The following is a 22,274-nucleotide window of genomic DNA, read 5'->3' as shown; positions in this document are numbered from 1 at the left end:
AAAAAGAGCTGCTATACCAAGTGGTTAAAATTACAACTTTTAACCTAGTTTGGTTTGATTAACAGAGCACAACACACAACACGACTGCAATCTTCCAGCAACGACTGCTTAGTTTCGACTGAACCCGTAATTATTTCAATAGGAACATTTGTCAATACCATCAGTACAGTCGAAAGGCAAGATTTCCCCATTTATTCTGATATCCTTTTTTCAGAACCCCTGGCGCCACTTCAACAAATAAGGAGGCCTATGTAACTTTCCCATTTAAAAAATGGTTTATCTTCAAATAACATCATGAAAGGATAAAAAAGATAAATGTTATTGTCAAATCAGAATCTTTTCAAAACTCAGTATCGAGAAAGGCTGACACGTTTCTGTCTTGGTTCGGAACGAGAAAGACCATGAAACAATAGTTAGTTACTGATAAAATTGCCACTTCTACGCGTACTTGTACTTCTATAACAGGATTTTTATACGTAGATATCTCCACCAGCCCCCGGAATAAAATCTTCTGAAACACTGATCTCAATGAACGCTTTACATTGTATTTGAATCTGGAGCACTATCACAAAATAATTAAAATTGAATCGATTGAAAAATGGAAGTGAAAGCTGTTTGTATGAATCATTTTTAAAAAATGATTTAGGTATTCCCTGTTCTTTGTAGGATTTGAAACATTGAATCATTTGGATCATTTGAAATAATAAAAGATGGTATATATTTCGAAGGCAAATAATTTATTCCGAGTTAATAATTTTTAAGCAAATTCAGAAACTGTGTTTGTATTTTTCGAGACACGAGACGAGACATTTCACGAAACGTTTCGTATTGTATCGTGTCTCGCTTCAAAGAGTCGTGTCTCGTCTCGTTGCAACATTAAGAGAGTCTTACGCATTCTCTTTCCAAGAAAATGAGCTAGAAACTTGAAAAGCACATTCAGTCAATTGTTATCATAGAATATACTATGGGCATAGCCACTGATGTGTAGAAGGTGACACAGGCGGAATTTGTTTTTATGGAGCCCTTGGCGAGTTGGAGCTGTGGGGCTTTATTATTTGGATTGGAAACATTGGTTCAAAAATATTTTACATTTAGCATACATACATATACACACATATATATACGTACAAACACACACACGTACATGTGTGTTACATATACTTTAATTAATGTGGACCTAAGGACAAGGTCCGGTTCGCCCACCCAAAAACCGCCTCTGGGAGGTGGGTTGGAAGCGCACCCCTGAAACATAGAATTATGCTAATCGTATTCTTCTGAGATAGACTACCCCCGAGGAATAAGTAAATAAATAAATAAATAAAATATTTTCGTATTGTTTATCTTCCGTATACGAGTAATTGAAAAATTTTAGTGTCTCAACACTGAGAGCCGTATACAGGTGATCCCGCGTTCCTGGCGGAACTTCCCTAGTTGCGGACAAAATTTCACACTATACCCTCTTTCGGCTCTCTCCCCCACGGTAGTTTTAAGAATTTTTTACCTATTATCTACTCCCTTGGAGTAACTGTTGCTCCTTATTTTCACGGGCTTGCAACCGTCAGAATGAATATCTTGGCTGGTATCCCAGCTACCCATTCACCATGCAATAGATACATGCAATAACAATCAAATCCCACACAAACTACTCTACCCATCAAATATTTTAACATGGAAAGTTCTTTTACGCAACGTATTTCGTTTGTTTAAAATGGAATAGACCTAAATACAACTTTTTTTTAAATGTTCTTCTGGAGATTCGATAGCGAGATTGCTCAATTAAAAAATGAGAGAATTAGTGCTCTGGCAATCTGGTAGAAATATATGCCATATATACATTACTGTGATTACATTGCTATTTATTCAATGATTATTTTGCTTAGAGCTTTCTTACTCTCCAGGATACTCTTCAAGGGTATACAATTACTCTTCACTTATGTCGCGAAAAAATATTCAGCTTGCAAATTTATTTCGAGAACTTCTCATTCCCTAATACATGTTTATTCTCTCAATTTGTACGTACAGCCGACAAACTTACACAGAATCTCAACAGAGTTCAAATGTGAGGTGTCTGCTGTGAAACACAGGTCAGTTATATGGGAGGGGCTTTTAGAGTGCAATTCTAGGAACACTGTCGGCTTTTAGAGTGTAATTATAGGAACGCTGTGGGGGGCCATCCCGCTCCACCTGAGACAAAAAAAAAAAAAAATCTGGTGGCACACAACTAATTCACACTGGTTACAAAGCAGGCACAACGAAGTTCTGAATGAAATATGTTTATTGTTTTGCACTATTCCATTTTCTGAACAATAACATTTACCGATGACCTGTTAGCCCCTCCACCACAGGCACCATGAAAACAACTTCAATCGGAATTTGGCCAGCTCGTTTGATCACGAATAATTATCGTTTGATCCCAACGCATAATGACGTATTACACACTATTTGGTTAGGGCTTGTTAGCCCCAGATAATCGACATGTACCATTCCATAGATATTTCAATCGTAAATAGGTAAGCAAAGTTTCGTTAGTTTCTGGTAGAAAGTATGGCAGATAAAGTTGATTGTTTATTTAACAATGGTGGCCTCTAACAATGAAACTAACAACAACAACTGAAATCGACAAGTACCATTTCATAGATATCTCAGTGGTAATCCGATGGGTGTGCCAAGTTTGGTCAGTTTCTGGTACAAAATATAGCAAATAAACTAGATTCTTTATTTAACAATGGTGGCCTCCAACAATGAAACTAAGAACAATATGTGAAATCGACAGGTACCATTCCCTAGATATCTCAGTGGTAATCCGATGAGTGTGCTAAGTTTGGTCAGTTTCTGGTACAAAATATAGTAAAGTTGATTCTTTGTTTAACGATGGTGGCCTTCAACAATGAAACTAACAACAATATGTGAAATCGGCAGGTGCCATTCCCTAGATATCTCAGTTGTAATCCGATTGGTGTGCCAAGTTTGGTCAGTTGGTGGTAGAAAGTGTGGCAGATAAAGTTGTTTGTTTATTTAACAATTTAGAAATCTATCGATTGTGTATTTAACAATGGTGGTCTTCAGCAACGAAACTAACAACAATACATGAAATCGACACGTAGCATTTTCTAGATATTTAAAACTTAAATTTGTGTGCAAAATTTGGTAAGTTTCTGGTAGAACGTATGGCAGACAAAGTTTAATGTTTATTTAACAATGGTAGCTTACAACAATGAAACTAACAACAATATGTGAAATCGGCAGGTACCATTCCCTAGATATCTCAGTTGTAATCCGATTGGTGTGCCAAGTTTGGTCAGTTGGTGGTAGAAAGTGTGGCAGATCAAGTTTATTGTATATTTAATTATGGTGGCCTTCAACAATGAAACTAACAACAATATGTGGAATCCACACGTACCTTTCCCTAGATATCTCAATCTTAAATGGGTGTGCAAAGTTTCTGGTAGAAAGCACGGCAGATAAAGTTGATTGTTTACTTAAAAACGGTGGCCTCTAACAATGAAACTAACAACAATACGTGAAATCGGCACACACCAATCAATTGATATCTCAATCGTAAATGAGTGTGCCAAATTTGATTAGTTTGTGGTAGAAAATATGGCAGATAAAGTTGACTGTATATTTAATAATGGAGAAATCCAACGATTGTGTATTTAACAATAGTGGCCTTCAACAATGAAACTAACAACAATATGTGGAATCCACACGTACCATTTCCTAGATATTTCGATCTTAAATGGGTGTGCCAAGTTTGGCCAGTTTCTGGTAGAAAGTATGGCAGATAAAGTTGATTGTTCATTTAACAATGGTGGCCCCTAACAACAACAATAAGTGAAACCCTAACAATGAAAGTAACAACAATAAGTGAAATCGACACGTACCATTCCATAGATATCTCAATCGTAAATGAGTGTGCCAAGTTTAGTTAGTTTGTGGTAGAAAATATGGCATATAAAGTTGACTGAATATTTAATAATGGAGAAATCCAACGATTGTTTATTTAACAATGGTGGCCTTCAATAATGAAACTAACAACAATATGTGAAATCCACACGTACCATTCCTTAGATATTTCAATCTTAAATGGGTGTGCAAAGTTCGGTCAATTTCTGATAGAAAGTGTGGCACATAAAGTTGATTTTTTATTTAAGAATGGTGGCCCCTAACAATGAAACTAACAAAAATAAGTGAAATCGACACGTACCGTTTCATAGATATCTCAATCGTAAATGAGTGCACCAAATTTTGTTAGTTTGTGGTAGAAAGGGTGGAAGATAAAGTTGATTGTTTATGTAACAATTTAGAAATCCAACGATTGTTTAATAAACAATGGTGGCCTTCAACAATGAAAGAACAACAACATGTGAAATTGACACATACAATTCCATAGACATCTCAATCGTTTATGAGTGTGCAAAGTTTGGTTAGTTTGTGGTAGAAAGTATGGGAGGTAAAGTTGATCGTTTATTTGACAATGTAGAAATCCAACGATTGTTTATTTAACAATGGTGGTCTTCAACAATGAAACTAACAACAATATGACAAATCGACACATATCTTTCCCTAGATATTTCAATTTTAAATGAGTGTGCAAGGTTTGGTCAGTTTCTGGTAGAAAGTATGGCAGATAAAGTTGATTGTTTACTTAACAATGGTGGCCTCTAACAATGAAACTAACAACAACAACTGAAATCGACAAGTACCATTCCATAGATATATCAATCGTAAATGAGTGTGCCAAGCTTGGTTAGTTTGTAATTGAAAGTATGGAAGATAAAGTTGATTGTTTATTTAACAATTGAGAAATCCAACGATTGTTTATTTAACAATGGTGGCCCCGAACAATGAATCTAAGAACAATATGTGAAATCGACTGGTACCATTCAGTAGATATCTCTGTGCTAATCCGATGGGTGAGCCAAGTTTGGTCAGTTTGTGGTAGAAAGTGTGGCAGATAAAGTTAATTGTTTATTTAACAATGGTGGTCTTCAACAATGAAACTAACAACAATATGTGGAATCCACACGTACCATTCCCTAGATATTTCAATCTTAAATGGGTGTGCAAAGTTTGGTCAGTTTCTGGTAGAAAGTACGGCAGATAAAGTTGATTGTTTACTTAACAACGGTGGCCTCTAACAATGAAACTAATAACAATATGTGAAATCGACAGGTACCATTCCCTAGATTTTGTAACGTCCATTAACCAGACTATATCCGTTTTGCTTAATTTTTGAATTGTTTATTTTATTTTTGATTGTTTTAATTTTATTAGTTGTATATGTTAACATTGGTGACGGTGGCGCCATCTATCGTTTTAAACACAAACTAGTTGGACGTTATGAATAACCTTAAGAGACCTCATCCCGACGAAATTAAAATACCGCTAATTTTACAGTAATTATGTGATATCTTCAAATAGATAAAAGATAATTGAAATGTGAAACAAGAGCGCTCTAGACAATATTATTTTGCGTGAGGAACCGTTATCACATCAGTGGGATCTTTTAAAAGACCAACGGAATGCTCCACCCAATCCCTGAGCAGTATTTCGCAGAGAATGACCCCTTTCAAAATAATCACTTGATCACGTGCTTCGACTCTTAGTCAACAGTTTCCCTTTCGCTTGTTATAATATTTGCATGTTATCCACACTATTTAACTGGTTCACGTAAATGAACACCGTAAGATCGCAAGCCACAGATTCGCATCCATTCTTGCCCATATTACAATATGATTGAATAGCGCATACACAACTGTTCATTGATGAGCCAATTACTGACAACGGTTCATACATAAACTACTAGGTGTCGTTAAAATGTGAGATTAATTGTCTGTTCATTAGTTATCTGTTTAATGCCAAGCAGCTTTCCTCAATAAATTTGCCAACAAAGCCATGACTTTTCGTATCCTTATATGAATAACATTTTTTATTTCCAAAAATGAGTTCAATAAACATGGTTTTGTATGAACACAATGTCTTTTATTTGGAAAATTTATAAAAATCAATAGTGTGTTCAGAGTTTTTGTACACAATTTTCTTTTTTCTTGTTGAGAAACAATTTTACTTTTTGAGAACAAATAAACTTTCAAAACTTTATGGAATGATCAGGCTTATAAGTACAAACGAATTACGGTCTCTGATACTTCATTGCCCGTCCAACGATCCAAATAAAAATCTGCTGATACTTAACACATGCCTAAAAAGAAAGCTTCCCTTTCCCGGAAATGAAAAATTTTATTTAAAAAATTAAATATTTAACATTCCACGTTATATTCTATGAGTTAAAGAGAATACACGATTGATATAGAAATGAATAAAATGAATGACTGTGGAAGAGTTAATGAAATAGAAACGTAAGAGGAAATAGGAGAGCCTTGGACAAATCCACAGATACGATGTTAACCACGCAAATTCATGATCTGGGATAAAATAACGAATCCCTCGCATTTCTACCACTTTTTTTTAAATATTTTTAACTGAACTACTGAACATACTTCAGTATCTGATCTAAATTTTTCTTACACTTTGAATTCTTATCAGATTCTCGAGGAACGCAAACAGAAGAACATGGAGAAAAGACAGACACCTCCATACTCTTCAGTGGACACGAAGCCACAATGAGTTTCGCCTGATACTAGTAATGGCATCATTTTGGTCTCTTTTTTGTCCGAGGTCATATCATGCCATGGTCGGAAATGGAAGACATCGTCAAAAATTCAGTGATTGAAAGAACTGAATCAATGTATCAAACTGTACCCATTAAAAAGCTAGCAAACATTGTTGGAATGTCAGATACCAGCACAACATTAATTTCATTTTCTAACTGAAGATCTAGATCTGAGGAAGGTGATATGTTCTTAGGCTAATGCATGCTATTAGTAGACCAGTAGCAGTGAAGTTCAATTCTTGAGCTAACACTTTGACTTTAACAAAATTGTTATTGTTACAGTGAATATCTTGATCTACCATTTTGAGCCTTAAACAAAGCAACATATCCTAGTGTGAAAGAATCCATAATGAGCAACACAAAAATGTTTGTGCACAGGTTTGGTAGTGCACAGCGGGTAATGTTTTCACTCTTGTGGGATGTTCTTAATTTTCTATAGTGTAACGTAACATTATAATGATAAATCAATAATTTTCTTAATTTGTTAAAAGTATGTGAGGTTCTCAAATTAAAGAGACGTGGAAAATTGTGGTATGGTGTTTCGCTGTTTCAAATACTTGTGCAGGGTTTCAAATATCTGACTTAACCCCAAGTGACGATAATTTGTTCCCAAAATTCAATGAATTTGTTCGTGGTCACTAAATTACCAACAATTAAGATGCCGTGGATACAGTAGACCAGAGCCACAAGAAAAAATAAATATAAAAACTTTTTATAGGAAATCAGCTGTAATAGATGAGATGATAAATGTGCGTTGACGTCAAAAGAAACTATTCTTCTAAGGCTGTCATTTGTTAGTTTACTAGGACACGAATACATGAACTTTTCGGATACTCTTCGCACTATATTGATACATTCTAAGAACGTTACTTTTTAGACAAAAATATAAAGTGATGGTAGAGAAAAGCACCGTAGATTATACAGAGGACTTCAAAAATGTACTCGCTTTCTGTAATTACATAATTTTTAAACAAAAAATAATTACAATCACTAATCTAATGCGTAGTATAGTGTAAGGCATTATATTTCTCATAGTGAGCGGAGCTGGCAACTTATGCAGTGTATGTGTAGGTGGTTAGTGGTGGAATGAGCCAGTCATATTAGAGATGCAACAGAAGACAGTCGAGCTACAAAAATGGCAAGGTTCGCTTATCGTTTGTTGAATGCAAGGCTGTACTGAAATGGTACTGGAAGTACGAGAACATTCACAAGGTACAACGGTATTGGTAGGAAGAGTTTGGAACACCGCGACCAACACATCGAAAAATCGCCCACATTCGCGATAAATTCGAAACCGAGGCCGACGGAACAGTTAAAAATGCGCACAAGGAAAGATCCGACCGACCACGAACAACTAAAAGTCCGAAGTCCACTGCTGGAGGGTTGCAACATTTCACCCGATCAACGCAAAAATCAGTGAACCATGTAGCGTGTAAAAGTGAGGGGAGCAAATCAAGAGTAAGACGCATACAGAAGAGGAAAAAGTGGTAAGTGTATATTCCAAGACCACTATACGCGATAAATGAGGACGATCCAGATCGAAGAATGAAGTACTATGAGTGGTTTCAGCATATGTTTGGCAAGCATGCGTAATTTGCAGGGAAGTTTGAGTGGACTGACGAGGTGTACTTCAAACTTAACATCGCTGTGAATCGCCACAATTTTGACTACTGGACTACTGAAAATCCGCACTTTTTTACATGCACCTCACTACCATCGATATGTCAGGTTGTACCTCGATAAAACTCTACCCGGACGGTGGGTTGGTTGAAGAGGCCTGCTGAGTACCCCCTTCGGTCTTCTGATTTGACATGTCTGGACTTCTATCTCTGGAGAACCGTCAAAAATGACGTGTATCGACAAAAACCAGCAACAATCTACGAGATACGTGAAAAATCGTAGTCATGTGCTGGCATTACGCCAGATAAACTAACAGCCATAGTCGGTGTGCAGTTCGGAGCCATGGGCGTTGTATAGAAGGTGCTTGTGACCATTTCGAACACATACCATAGCTCCCTTTCAGTGTTAAAAATTGTCACGTAAACTCAAATTTGACACGATTTATGGACCAGCAAACAGTAAGTACATTTTTGGACCCCACTTATTAAAAAAAAAAACAATTCAACAGAAGACCAGTTTGATTGAACATTAAAATTGAATTTAATGCATTTTATTTTTCAAAAATATTGTGTATCTGTGATGGAACTAAGTTATTTCTAAAATTTCAAAAATCAAAACACAATGGAAGTATTGTATTCTTTTCAAACAATGTGGTATTAAATTGTTTTTTGAATACTATATACTAAGGCACTAAGAAGTATTAAACTATTATAACTTTTTTACGCTTTCATAACTGAAGTTTTGAACTAAGTGTTAACATTTGACTAAAATCATCTATATATCAATAAACCACATGTATAGCAAACGTAAATGTACTTTACGAAAGCAAATTATGTAAATATTTGAAGATACATTCTGTAAGCAAGAAATGAAGAAGAAGGAAATGGAAATATTGTACATTTACCATTCGATCGTTTGGGGCAATCCTGGAGTACTCGTTCTGTAATCGCTCTGCCCGGTCGAGATGCTCCTTCAGAAGCTTTAGCAGTAAGGATTCCTCATTTTCAAGGTTTATTATTTGCTGTTCTACTTCAAGCTGTAATGCAGATAGGGCGAACAATTTAACTTGAAACGTCTTTTAAGTTTTAAACTAATAGATTAAAAACGCTGAAATTTCATATGATGCAAATATCAATATTAGAAATTCGTTTAACATACTCTACAATATACCAGATTAAAAGTATTTCCAACTCAATATAAAATTGTAATTTTAAAAATCATTCAGATTTTATTAGGGCTATATATTTCAAATCTTCATTTTAAACAACAACTTACAATACCACAATTGTTATTCAGTATTACAAACTAAGGATGCAACAGTATCACAAACATTCAAACGTTGGATGCCTCTGCAACAGTATTGACGCAAGTGAAACAGACGAGACAATACGCATTTCTTGAGAAGTTGGATCGTTTCCCGCGCATTGCAGGATGATGTTCCAGAAACTTGAGGTAGTATACTGCATTTGCGTCTGATTCTTAGTAACTGCATGCCGTAATATGACACCACGCACATTGTATGCCCCTATCAGCATCACCTTCACAATCCCTGGTTTCTGATACAGCTTCTTGGGTCGGGAAGATGATGGGTGGCGTCATTCATTTGATTGGTGCTTAAGTTCTGGCTCATAAGAGCGCGCCCATGTTTCGTCAATGCGATGCTCCTGTCCAGGAACACACGACCTTCCTGTCTGTAACGTGCCAAATGATCACCGACGAGGGCATATCCGCGTAACTTTTGAACGTCTGTAAGGTGGTGCGATACACACCAGTATGCAATTATTCGGTAACCAAGGACATTGTGCAAAACATTCAACTGTAATGTGTGATGTTCCTACCTCGTTAGCCAATTCTCTGGCAGTCCACCTCCTATGCACATGCAACAAAGACTGAATCAATTCAATGATTCGGTTTTGAATCCCATGTTGACCTCTACGTGATTCCTATTGCCCACTATCACGTCCTGAACGAAAAGCTGCAACTTAATGTACCACAGTTTGATATGACAATGCGTCATCACGGCATGCTTCACGTAGTCCAAAGTGACATTCCCTGGCGTTTCCTCCATGGGCCACTTCGATCTCTATCCATGCACGTTGTACTAACTTGGAAGACATCCCTTTAGAGCGGTGTGATTTGGCAACTAAATTCAACACCCTCCACTATCATCAGTGCAGCACCTACACTAGAACCACCACCTGCGTTGTATAGCTTCACCCACCCTCTACATGTGTTGCCAATAGCAGCTCAAACAAAAATCCCTGCACGGGATTAAAATAATGTTGCCAGTTATTTCTTTCCAGCCTTTGTAGATAGAGATTTCGATACTGCTGTTTTCGAAAATTCCGGTTGTAATGGAGGATGTGGCAATTTCTACATTTCAGTTTCCCATCTCTGTTCATAAAAGATGAAAATGAGAAAACGGTTGAGTAGTTTAAAATGAAGTTCTGAATACGGTTACCACTTGGGTTGATCTGGGTTTTTGTCTTTACACTTTGATTACGATGGTCGTTCTAAGGGAAGAAGGGAATTTAAATATTTCGCAAACAATAACCGCTGGGCAGTTTGAAATGAATTTCTAAACGTATGTGTAATTAGCATTTGGGTCTATCTTAAGTTTATCGTTTTATTTCGATTCAAATTCACATCCTAAAGAAGAAAAGAAGATTCAAAATATGCCTGCCTACATTTTCTATAAACCTATTTTTCCCGTGCGAAGAACGGGTATATCAGCTAATTCTAAATGTTTCTATGAATTAGTTGAATATGCCTGAGTAGTGCCCTTTTCTCTTTCTTCCCATTAGCTACATCCATAAGTTTAACCCATGCATATGATTAAATCTAACGAAATTGTATTTATACAGCCATATATTGAGATATTATTTTCTACATTTGGAACAGAATGGTTAACAGACATATAACAGGCTTATCATAGCAGACCTGTTGCCAGAATACTAGGACAAGGGGGACTGAGATAATTTTTCTGGGAGCTACTAACTTGAATACACCATACTTTGTACCTAGGCCCTACATACCAACAAACAACCGAACATGTCTGATCAGGCTGAATCACCTTTTAGCTCGGAACTTAAATGTTTCAAATTGGGCTAAGTGAGTTTATGCTTTGGATGACCAACCTTTCGGTAAATAGTAAAATAAGTATAAACGTAAAAGAAAGTTCCGTCGCTTTTTTAACCCACCACCTTCGAACATCGATATATTACCTAAGACGTATCTGGAAGATCAAACATAGGCATCAAACAACCTTCTACCAACATTCTGGAAGGCCATGGATTGCATCACAGTAAAACTTGGTGGGCCGTGAAGCGAAGACGGTATCAAGTGCGTTTTACACCTCTATTAGGGATTTGAACTGGCGTCCTCTAAGGTCATTGTCCAAGGAATGGAACAGGTGATAATCGGACGGTTCAATGTCCAAGGAGTATGGCGGATGCTATAGTGTTTCCCATTCAAAGCGTACAAAGGTGTCAGGTGTCACCTAGCCACCTGGAGCTTACGTTGTCCTGTAACAGGAGGACCCTTTTGCGATTCAGAAGTGCTGCTGGCTCCAGAATTTTGGGTAACACGACTCAACTGCTGACAGTGCACAGTTGCATTGATGTTCTGATCAGCTGATAGCAGTTTCCGATGCACGATGACGTGAGCAGTCCACCAAACACACAGGAGGGTCTTCTTCTGGTGCAGTGCAGGTTCGACTGTTTTGGAACCGGTTCATGGGATGCTGACCAACAATGAGGCTCCGTGGTGCTTCATACAGGACTCACTTATCACATGTCAACGTCCTGTCCAGAAATGGCTCTTTCCTCAGACGAGACAGCAAAGAAACACAAGTATCTGCTCGCGTTGCCTTCTGGCCCGGAGACAGACATTGACCCAACTTGTTCTGATTCTCAATTTGATGGAGGTGTTGCCAAATGATTGCTCCACTCACACTGAATTGTAGTCATAGTTCCTCACATGTATGAGTAGAGACTATCGTATTTGTCATCATAAAAAGATGTCGACAGAGCTGTAAGTAGTGTGTTAATGGTTTTGAGATGTGTTAAAGGTAGAAGTCATGTATTGTTAATTGCTACATAGGTAAAAGTAGGTGACGAATTTCTAAGAGGTGTGAATTATATTAGGAGTAGAATAATGACTTTTGATGTTTCCTGTGGCCAGCATGAGCATGGTCCATGGCCTCAGAAGAGTGCTCCTGGCTTGAGAAGGATCCTCAGTGTATACGCCGACCAAACAATAGTTTATTGTTTTGCGCATTTAAATAAACAGATAATGAGTTACTGAAAACAATAACAATTTATTTTGAATCTGGAATTTTGGACTGTATAAATTTGTATAGTTGCTGGAATTAATAAGTATTAGAATAAGCAAATACTACACACAAACACTGAAGATCCCGCACACGAGGCTTTTGCAGGAAAGCACAACACAACACTGACAAAAGATGCGGGAGGCGGCGTAACGGTATTTTTGAAAAGAAAGACAAGAGACCGCCAGAGTAAGATACTACAAATAGAAATCATATTGACCTGCAGAGACATCTCTACAGCAAAACTGACACTACATAAAACATATAATTTGTTCCAAGTTTTGGAAATGCTCACAATAGGCTCAAACACGGAAAAAAACATAAGCCTCCTTTTTCTTCTTATTTTTATGAAACAAACAGAGGGCAGAATGGCCCGAACATAGCCCCCACCTTGAAACGCTCTAGTTTCAAATAACATACGCACACAATGAATGATCGAGATTCACACAAGAAATACACTAAAGCGAGAAAAATAATAACAATGCATAATAATTCTTTAAAAAAAACACACACACACACAAGACAAATATTCATATGCAATGATAAGACCTGCTTGATGAGCGAGGTTGTAGCGTTTCGCATGACTTCATTTTACTTTGAAGGGTTGAAAGGCAATGGAACCAGCTTCGCAATGGGGCGCTTCAACTCCCCGAAGGCAGTCTTTACAGTAACTGCTCGCACTAAGCCATCATTTCCTGGAAATATGCACTGAACACGCCCTAATCTCCATTGCTGGGGAGGCAGATGGGATTCCTTCAAAATAACCATGTCACCAATCTTGATATTGTCTCGGTTTTTCCGCCACTTCGTTCTTGACTGGAGACTGCACAAATATTCTTGGGACCAACGGCGCCAAAAATGCTGCGACAACTGCTGCACCAATTGCCACCTTTTCAGATGGGAGAGCTGGGATGAAGTGAAATCCTTATCCGGGATAGAAAGTAATGATTCTCCCACAAGGAAATGAGCAGGTATAAGAGCGGCCGGATCGTTGGGGTCATCCGAGAGAGGAGTGAGGGGGCGGGAGTTCAGAATTGCTTCAATTTGAACTAGCGTGGTATACATTTCCTCAAAGCTTAACGCCACCTCTCCCACGATGCGCTTGAAATGATGCTTTACTCTACGTATATTTGCTTCCCAAATCCCACCAAAATGAGGTGCGGACGGGGGGTTAAAATGCCAAGATATTCCTTGTTTGCTGAGATAGGCAGCAGTTTCTTCATTTTTGGCCGTGTGAACACTCACTCTTAACAATTCCTTTAGCTCTTTGCTAGCTCCTACAAAGTTACGCCCACAATCACTGTAGATGTCACTAGGTATGCCCATTTATCAGGTGACTGGGCTAACCAGGCCAACACAACCGTAGAGTCAGTGAAAGCCCTTGTATCTTGAACGTTTACACTGATGGCACTCGCAACTGTTTTTAACAATTTGGCCAGCAACAACGCGGCGCACAGTTCCAATCGGGGTAGGGAAACTGTTTTGATGGGAGCAACTTTGGTTTTTGCAGCGATAAGTCTCACGTCGACATGACCGTTAAGACGCTCTGCTCGTAAATAGGCGACTGCAGAATAGGCTCGCTCACTAGCATCAGAGAAGCCTATTAATTGACAGCTGACGGCATTAGAGGGCACAATGCATCGTTCGACCTTCACTTCACGGAGCACAAACAACTCATCGCAGTACTCTTGCCAGGCTGCACTTGTTTCAAAGGGGAGGGGGTCGTCCCAACCGAGGCTTTCCTTCCACAATGATTGTAACATCATCTTGGCCCTGACGGTTACTGGGGAGAGAAGGCCAAGGGGATCGAAAATCTTGGCAATCTCTGACAATACTTTTCGTTTTGTCCACACTGCTGGGGGAGAGGGAGGTACTACGTTGAACCCAAACTCGTCGCTAACAGGTGACCACTGTACTCCGAGGGTCTTGATGTTGTTATCGGTGTCAAAGTTGAATTGTAGGTCAATTTCACGCATATGGGGAGGAACAGACTGGAGCACTTCCGGTTCGCTAGATAGCCACTTTCGAAGTTCGAAGCCTCCTTCTCGTAAAAGTTGAATCAGCTGTTGTTGTAGTTCAATTGCTTCGCTCACACTAGCTGCACCTCCGAGGAAGTCATCCATGAAAAAATCTCTTCTCACCGCCTTCGCTGCTAAAGGATACTTCTCCCTTTCTTCTTCAACTACCTGGAGCAAGCATCTGGTTGCCAAGAAGCTAGCAGATGCAGTACCGTACGTCACTGTTAACAAACGGTAGTCTTCGATTGGTGCACTTGGAGAATCTCTGCACACAATTCTTTGGAAGTCGACGTCGTCCTTGTGCACTAACACTGCCCAGTACATTTTTGCAATATCCGCACATAAGGGAACACGATGCTCACGAAAACGAACAAGAATCGGGAAAATATCGTCCTGCAATTTTGGCCCCACCATGAGCTTCTGATTCAGAGATACACCCGAAGTTGTTCTTGCACTCCCATCGAAGACCACTCGCACCTTCGTAGTGGAGCTGGTGGGCTTCAAAACCGCATGATGTGGTAGGTAACAACTAGCTTCAGCTGGAATGTTTCTCTCGCTTGGGGGAATGAGTTCCATATGCCCTAACTGAATATATTCCCTCATGAAGTCGCGATATTGTTGCTGAAGGGAGGGTTGTTTAGCTAACTTCCGTTCGGTATTTAATAGCCTCTTCACTGCGATTTCATGTGATCTGCCTAATGGGGCTGTGTTACCCCTGAAAGGTAGTCTCACGACATAACTTCCATGCTCGTCACGGTGGTGTGTAGCTACAAAATGTTCTTCACAGCTCCTTTCTTCCTTGGACAGGTGTTTTGTAAGTGGGAGCTCTTCTAACTCCCAAAACTGGCGAAGAGCTTCATCGATCTCGCAGGAAACTCGATGTGACGTCACCGTTAGCTCCCCACTTGTCGGACCTATATTGCCAGATAGCACCCAGCCGAGACTAGTTTCTAATGCGACAGGCGTCCCGGGTGGCCACATACGCTTCCCGCTCAACATAAGTGATGGAAACAAGTCCGCTCCCAACAGAATGTCAATGGGGCCCACTACGTTGAAAGTGGGATCTGCTAATCTTAGGCCCTCTAAATGAGACCAGTTTGTAGCACTAGGACACTTTTGTTTGGGTAGATCAGATGTAATTTTCTGAACTACCACAGCACGAGTTTCAAAAGTTTCACTTGTTCTCCCGAATGACTGAAACTCTAAGTCCACCATTGCACTCGCTGTCGCCACTCCTGCTCCTGTAATCCCGGAAATCACAATACTGGATTTCTTTTTCTTGAGACCCAGCTTTTGTACAGAGTTCTCGGTGACGAAACTAGATTCACTCGCGCAATCTAGCATCGCTCTGAAGGGGTAATACACACCATTATTTCCTCTTACTTTCACGACGGCAGTACATAATAACACCTGTGGTACACTTGCGTCCGCTGCAACATGGGCCGTGATATTTGATTCACGCACTGGTGACTCAGCTCTCTCGTAGTGCAAGAGAGTATGATGTTTTTTAGCGCACTTGCGACACGTACTAGATGCGCACGTATCCTTTCTATACGATTTCCGAAGACAATTAAAACACAGTTTTTTCTCTTTCACTAGGGTGACACGATCAGACACTTTGAGTTTTGTGAACTCAGCACATTTGTAGAGGGGGTGGATTGCACTGCATACGTCACATAATGTTTGACCACGTTCACTGGTGGTAACATGGGAGGAAGTTTGTTTTTTGTCGCGATTCTTCACTTGCTCACTACTTCCGGCGACGCGCGTTTTCCCGCCGGCAGACACTGCGAGCGCGCGGGCTCTGTTATCGAGGAACTCTGCGAGCTGCTCAAATGATGGCTGTTCATTTGTTTTTAATGAAAGTTCCCACTGTCTACGACTTTCACTGTCCAGTTTATCCGTGATATGATAAACCAAGATAACATCCCAGTGTTCGACTGGTTGCTCGAGCACCTTGAGGGACCGCGTGCACTCCATTGTGGTATCAATTAACTTACGTAGGGCGGCTGGCGATTCTTGTTGTATTACGGGTTGCGTAACTAAGCGCTTAATTGTCGCGTTCACTATTTCCCTCTTATTGTGATATCGTGCATTTAAAATGTCCCACGCCTCTTTGTAGTTGCTGTCCGTGGTTTGCATCGCTTGAAGGAGTTGTGCTGGTTCCCCTTTCAAGGATGTTTTGAGGTACTGCAACTTTTGAGCACCTGAGAGATTTTTGTTATTGTGTACTGAAGCCACAAATAAATCGTGAAACGATAACCACTCATGGAGGTTTCCCGAAAACACTGGCAACTGAAACTGCGGTAGTCTTACGTCATTAGCAGGTTGCCTTTCAGACGAAGACGAAGACTGGGCTCCTTTACTTCCCTCCAATTGAAAATCCATCAATTGAACACACATCTGCACTATTCTCTTGTCCATTTCCGCTAACTCTTCCTCTTCTTTCTCGAACTCCTCGTCTCCTGCCACCGCCGAAATATCATCCAGCAGCTTTGAACACTCCTGCTGGATTTCACTGACCTTCGCCTGATGCACCAAGATGGCTGCCGCTGCGGTAGCGTCCAACTCTGTGATGGCTTTTTCTTCGCGCGTAATTTTTGACTTTAATGTTCTTTTCTTAATTTTTAGCGGCTCCATCTCTAAAACACTGCACTATGTTCGTGAGAAAAAAACACTCAATCACTAGTCTAATATTGTTCACAGCAACAGTTCACATAGGCACTAGTAATCCGGTTCGGAGGACCATGTATACGTCGACCAAACAATAGTTTATTGTTTTCCGCATTTAATTAAACAGATAATGAGTTACTGAAAACAATAACAATTTATTTTGAATCTGGAATTTTGGACTGTATAAATTTGTATAGTTGCTGGAATTAATAAGTATTAGAATAAGCAAATACTACACACAAACACTGAAGATCCCGCACACGAGGCTTTTGCAGGAAAGCACAACACAACACTGACAAAAGATGCGGGAGGCGGCCTAACGGTATTTTTGAAAAGAAAGACAAGAGACCGCCAGAGTAAGATACTACAAATAGAAATCATATTGACCTGCAGAGACATCTCTACAGCAAAACTGACACTACATAAAACATATAATTTGTTCCATGTTTTGGAAATGCTCACAATAGGCTCAAACACGGAAAAAAACATAAGCCTCCTTTTTCTTCTTATTTTTATGAAACAAACAGAGGGCAGAATGGCCCGAACACTCAGAAACCTCTGTGTCCCCTCAGAAGAAAAGAAGAAGATCCCCAAATGGCCCGTGCATCCGTAAAACATGCCCCCTGACTCATTCAGAAACTTTTTGTAGTTCCTTGAATTTTCAGGTTCGATTCTAGGTACTGTATGAAAAACTAGTTGTTAAAATATAGTCTCTATGGTCCCTATAGCCCCTGACCCTGTAGAAAATGCCCCGAATAGTTTTAGGACCTTCCCGCTGTAAAATTAATTATAGAGTCCTCCCAGGACTCATTTGTGGCTCCCGAATGGTTTTAGGACCCTGCCCTTGTAAAGAAACCTTGGATGACCCCAACATATGTGAAAACAGTGAACACATTAAGAATTTTTGGAAGCTCTGATCAATGGGGATTTAACCCGGGACTTCCAAGCCAAAGGCGTGCACGCTAACTGCTTAGCCACGGAGGAGATTAAATACAGGAAAGGGAAGGAAATGAAGAAAAGGTTATGGAAGGAATATATTGTGGATTCTCTGTCTGAAAACACATCGTGAACTTGTGAGGTGTAAAATATTTATTTATTTTTAATTTTTTGTCTTACTTCTGGAAGAACTTGTAATTATTTGTTGTATACTTTACTTCGCCTTGCTTCGCTATAGAGGGTCACACATGCACAACTTCTGTGTCAGAACTAAGCAACTTACAGCTAAATGCTGTTTGACCCCTTACACTCAACAGGAAATGAAAGAAAAAGAGGTGGCGCTAGCATGCAGACAGCTTCCCCTGTCTCTCCTTGTGAATAGTGTGTGATTGACCTGGGTGATGTGCGAGTGTGTGATGTAGGGATCCTGACGTCACCCTGCCGTGTTGCTGACCTCTGAGCTTACTCGAACACCTATTAGATGAAAATGTGTGCCTATGACGTATGAAGCTCCTTTGGTAGTCTTGACCTCTCGTATTTCATTCCCTGCGATAGGAATGACAGTTTCCTCCCCTCTCTCTCTTTGTGAACAGTGTGTAATTGATCAGGCTAGCATAGTTTTCCTGCCTGTTTTGAGGAATTTTCGTGTTGATAGAAAGATGAATGAGAGTGATTACTTGAAATTGTTAAGGAAAAACTTGTAAGCATGTTTTCCTTTTAACCGTGACGCATTTCTGCATGACCCTCATGACACGTACAATACAATGGAAGAAAGGAACGAGCAAACAATGCTGCGCCGTAAGTACTTGAAAAGTATAGGTCTAAACTTATATAAAATGTGGGAACGTTCTTGGGACAATAGGGTAAAGACGGATAAGGAAGTACAAAGGTTTATTCAATAACGTTGTACAAATCTGTCTAATTTCCTTATTCCTAAGGATTGTTACAACGGTGGCCGCACTGAAGTTTTTCGTTCCTATGTTTTTTATAGGGGTGATGACGTCATCAATTATTTGGATATTACAAGTATCTATCCATGGGTCACGGCACGTAAATCTAAGCCGGTTAATTCATCTCAGATACATACGGGGCCGAACTTTCCAAATGTGGAAAGTATTCATGGTGTAGTGAAATGCACTATATTCCCCCCCCAAAAAAACTATTTTTTCCGACCTTGCTGTACGTTGCGAGAGACCGATTACTTTTCGGTCTTTGCCGTGCATGCATCTAAAAGGAAAACACTAACGATTGTACTCATAGTGATGCTGAGTGCTCTCTCACAGGAACATTTTGCACTCCAGAGTTACACCTTGCTCTTCAAAAAGGTTATAAAATACTCGATATACATGAAATATTAAAATTCGAACTCATGGATCCTGAAGAGGGCAATTCAGGTGGTTTGTTCGAAATTTATGTGAATTCCTTCGTTCAGATGAAGCAGAAAACCTGTGGTTTTCCAGTTTATTTTAAAAGGGAAGAAGGCAAACAAAAATATATATTGAAGAATATTATGCCCATGAAGGCATAAGTTGAATTATGATAACCAGGGTTATTATTTTTAGGTGCAATTTTCATAGCAAAAATGGAGGAAAAAGGTGCTAAAATTAAGCCAAAAAGGGAACAAAAAGAGGCTATTTCTCTTTATAGCCTATAACTCATTATTTACTAAGAAATTAGTAGTTTAAAGAACTAAAAAAACATGTTCGTATTTGTAAAGCAATAGTGTAAATTAAAAACCTGTTTACATTCTAACTCTATTCATAATATTGCTTTATCACAACTAATAAAAGTAAGATAGCCCTAAAAATGAACGACAAAAAGTTCTCTTTCTCCTACTTAAGATAATTGAAATAATTCACATCTTGTTCCACACCATTGTTAATTATTAATCAGAGGAAGAAAAGAACATGAAGCTGTTGTAACTCAATACATTAAGCATCTCTCTGCTCTTAAGGGTAAATTTGTTCCTATCGGGAGATAAGACGTATTTATAGATGCTAAAATTTCTTTCCACATCTACAAACACAAGGGGGGCAAACTTCGTATTCACTCGGAATGGTAACTCTGTAGATGTAACAAACTCCACAACATCCGGATTCTTGTGAAGACTGCCCTCAAGCTTGTCTCTGGCAAAACGATCTAACTGTTCTCTCATCGATGTAAATATTTCCTACTGTTTTTCCTTCTCGAAGCCTTCTTCTTCCAAACTTTTAATGGCTACTGGAATATACTTGTAAGCATGGACACAAAATAGTTATGTCTGTAAATCTTGTATCTTCTCCGGTAGCAGAAGTTAGGTCTTGGAGATAGCATCTGCGTCAGTTGGATCCAAAGAAAGCACAAACTCCTTGATCTTGTCAAAATTCTCAGATACGAAACCACCACACTCAATCAATGTTTCCCAGCGAGTAATGACCGGGAATTTTGGTATGGGTAGGTCTGCGATTTCTCTGTAGACAACGGTGCGACTCGGGACTTTCAGGAGAATTTTCTTCAGGCCAGCGATGAACTGATTCACTATGTCGTATTCATTCCTAATGGATTCACAAACCCTATGAAGGGCATGGACTAAACAGGTTACATGCTTTAACTTGGGAAACAATGTCTTCAACTGGTTAACTGCTGAAAGCATGTATGGAGCGTGGTCCGTAATGACCAGGACAACTTTCTCGAACTGGGTACCATTGGGCCAGAGCTTTTGACAAAAGTCCATGAATGACTGCATGACTGTGCTGGCATTGGCTTTCTGCAACTCATACATCTTGAACAACATGGGATTAACTTTTTCACCTGCGAGGGGAAAGACCAGAATGCTCAAAATATATCGATTCATTGAATCTGTAGTTTCATCCAGCATGATTCCCACATCGAAATCCCACACTTTCTGCTTTATTCTTCGTATGGCTTCTTGATAAACAGGTTCAAGATAGTTTTTTCTTAAGGTACTCTCATCTGAACTGACGTTCGTGTATACTTTTCAAGAAATCCTTTCAAGGCCAGATGGTTCACCTTATTGAGGGGAATTCCAGCTTGAGTTAAAACTGCACACAAATCAATGCAAAATTCCTTAGATTTTGGACCTTTGAAAATCACTGCTCAAAGGTGTTTCTTAATAGCGGCTGTCGGAATATGTTAGTTTGAAGAGATTTATTCTTTTGATGCTTTGAACTAGAAATGTGTTGCAGGAAAAGGGCTCGTTGATGTTTTCAATCCAATGTGATTCCTGATCACAAACAGTGCATCGAATAATGCTCCCATCAGTCTCGATGAAATCCTGCTTGAACTCCTGAGACAGGGCAAATATCTGAATTTGGACACCTTCGGCATGAGGAATTTTTATACTGAACTTGTTACGCAACAAACAACTTCGATTCAACAACAGAAACGTACTGGGAAAAGGTTTAAGTTAAATTTTATTCCCTATTACAAGATTTAAATTTCAAGCTAGCTAAAACTCAACTCTGACTGTTGTCAACATTAGAATGTATAAATACACTGCTAAGATTATTTATACATGAAAATAACCCAATGAACTAATGTTTTCCATTGTTGCATGTGTGCTGTATTTGTATTTGTTACAGTCCAGCTTTTACTGAAAGGAAACAGGCGCAATAATTCCAGGTTCACGGCAAGGTGACGAGAAGTTAATTAACTAAATATATATGTATTCTTATGGATTGGAAAGTAAATAAAATGATAAAATGTGCTGTAGAAAAATGCAGAAGTAGAAGAGAAAGACCAGAAAAGGATAGGAAATGGGATTTGAACAGAGTAGAGAAAAAAGGGATAAAGGTTACAAAAAGGGGGAAAAGGCGCTGGACAATCATACCTATTCTCAATTTCAGGCAACATCTCACGCATTGGTTTCTTTCAGAGAGCTCTAATTTGCACTACAAACAAAAAGGCCGCACCTAAAAATCCTAACCCTGATGATAACATTAGGATGAACCCGGGATTGAGGCAATGTGCTAAACTATACCTCAATTCACAATATGGTAAATGGAGGCAACCGACAGACATGTCA

At 39.2% G+C, this 22,274-nt stretch overlaps 1 protein-coding gene across 2 annotated transcripts in view; it reads right to left on the bottom strand.

Annotated features, from left to right (window-relative positions):
* The window catches only part of LOC145671891 (uncharacterized), an 84,595-nt gene that overhangs the window by 17,278 nt on the left and 45,043 nt on the right, over positions 1–22,274 (bottom strand). For both annotated transcript variants that reach the window (XR_014128557.1, XM_081741112.1), the window contains exon 4: positions 9,198–9,329. Coding sequence is in view for 1 of the 2 variants with exons in the window: in XM_081741112.1 (XP_081597238.1) it covers positions 9,198–9,329 (132 nt within the window). In the remaining variant the exon portion in view is untranslated. The remainder of the gene's footprint in view (positions 1–9,197; positions 9,330–22,274) is intronic.

Source organism: Thermobia domestica, chromosome 15, assembly GCF_964235325.1.
Source record: "Thermobia domestica chromosome 15, izTheDome1.hap1.1, whole genome shotgun sequence".
Classification (NCBI taxonomy): Eukaryota; Metazoa; Arthropoda; class Insecta; order Zygentoma; family Lepismatidae; genus Thermobia; species Thermobia domestica.
The sequence above is the reverse complement of the archived record's forward strand: the minus strand, read 5'-3'. Positions and strand labels throughout refer to the sequence as shown.